Below are 1,867 nucleotides of genomic sequence, written 5' to 3'. Positions count from 1 at the left end.
AATTGTGCAAATTGTAATTACAATTTGCACAATTTAATGAAAACACGCCAATTTCCTGAAANCACTTTTTTTCCCAATCAAGTCTTTATACTAGGATGAGGTGGTTTTTGGTTGGTTCGACTTTAGTGAATTTCACAAGACCACTATGGAATCAAATTCTTTTGCATCAACATGAGTCATATGATCAACAACCAGAAAGGATGAAGAAGATGACATTAAGTTGTAGGAGGATCATGTCACGCCATGTTTTTTAATTACTTTTGCATGGACAAGAGTATTCACATGTAATTTGAATTGTGTTTCTTCTTTAATAAAAACTCTGCAATTGTAAAATTGTGGGTTTTTTTTTTTTCCAACATTATCGAAATATCAACATAGAAGCTAAATTTTCATTACGAAACTGAGAATGTGTGGCGAGACCTGGGAACTGATGTTCAAAGACGCTCTCCACCCAATCTGACTTAGCTGGAGCTGCTTCTTGAGGAATAATTATGTTAATCAACCATATCCCAAACCACCTGTAGGTGGACCTGCAGCAAAATGTGTGTCTATATGTGCAGAGTCCTCACTCCTTACTCAGACCCTGTGAGGTCCACAGGACTTGAATGAGTGAGTTTGGTGTGGAAGAAGTGCTGTGCAAAACCCGGACCTTAAGCTTAAAGACCACCTCTGGGATGGAGTCAGACTGCTGCTCCCAACACCAGTGTCTGACCCTAAAAAGCACCCCTGGAAATATACTCAAATATTCCCATGAACACTTTGAACCCTGACAGAAAGAGTTAAAGCTGCCTAAATGCATTCTATTGAAATGGGATCTTGTTAAATTTTAGAAAAGTCTAAAGGTGTGTGAATGTATATATATTCTTTATTTCCCAGGTTATCTGCCTGCAGTCCTATGTTCGGCGATGGCTAGCCCAGGAAGAAGTGGAGCAGCTGAGGAGAGAGCGAGCTCGCCGCCTCGCCTGGTTTGACCTTCAGGAAAGAAAGTGCAAAGAGGAGAAAGAGGCGCAGCTGAGAGAGCGCCGCAGGCGCTGGATGAACCCACAGACCAGAGAGGACTTCAATTTGCTCTACCATGCCCTGGAGAGTACGCCTGAGACCCAGGGTTGAGGGTGTAGGAAACATCTGTGTCTGGATGTCTGGATATGTATAATCTCTCTTCCTGTCTGTGCTTTTTGCTTTTCAGAGTGGAGGAATGAGGAGGAGGAGCAGATAAACTGCAGCCTGCGCGGTGCTGAGAGGAAAGCAGCTCTGTGCGCGCTGCTGGAGCAGGAGATGGAGTTCATCGCTGCCATTGGCCGCCATCAAATCAACGTAGAAGCTATCAATCAAGATAAAATCATCAGGAACTTCCTGAATAAGGTCAGAGGTCACTTTTTTGCTCAAAAGGCTCACTGAAAACCTGGTACTTTAAACACCTTTAACGTCAAGATTGACATTGTTAGACACACCAGCTAAAGCCTAACATTCACCTATTCACACTCACAAACACACACATTTAACACCAATATGCATATTGGCAGGTAACCTTTGGGTTGAATGCCTTGCCCAGTGGTACATCAACATATGGCAGAAGGAAACTAGATTAACTTTAATGAACTTTAAACTATTCAGATCTATTTGTGCAGCTTCAGTGGAAACAGCTCATGAGACCTTCCAGACAAATAAGTTTCCTTGGTGACTATAACTACCCTGCTTCAGCCTTGTAGCCAACCTGAAAATCTAAATATTTAAAGGTCTGTTTTGGAATTTATGTTAACAAGCAGGCATAGCAAGGTAAATGAGGGGTAACACTTTATTTGAAGGGGGTTGAATAAGACTGTCATGACACTGTCATAAACATGACATAACACCTGTCATGAACATG

At 42.0% G+C, this 1,867-nt stretch overlaps 1 protein-coding gene across 2 annotated transcripts in view; it reads left to right on the top strand.

The window, feature by feature from the left end:
• iqub (IQ motif and ubiquitin domain containing) overlaps window positions 1-1,867 on the top strand; it is a 41,162-nt gene that overhangs the window by 24,005 nt on the left and 15,290 nt on the right. For both annotated transcript variants that reach the window (XM_015021099.1, XM_015021100.1), the window contains exons 7-8: window positions 877-1,087; window positions 1,187-1,362. In XM_015021099.1, the coding sequence (XP_014876585.1) occupies window positions 877-1,087; window positions 1,187-1,362 (387 nt within the window). The remainder of the gene's footprint in view (window positions 1-876; window positions 1,088-1,186; window positions 1,363-1,867) is intronic.

Source organism: Poecilia latipinna, unplaced genomic scaffold (genome assembly GCF_001443285.1).
Source record: "Poecilia latipinna isolate Pla-1442-1.1 unplaced genomic scaffold, P_latipinna-1.0 Scaffold2722, whole genome shotgun sequence".
In the NCBI taxonomy this organism is placed as follows: Eukaryota; Metazoa; Chordata; class Actinopteri; order Cyprinodontiformes; family Poeciliidae; genus Poecilia; species Poecilia latipinna.
The sequence above is the reverse complement of the archived record's forward strand: the minus strand, read 5'-3'. Positions and strand labels throughout refer to the sequence as shown.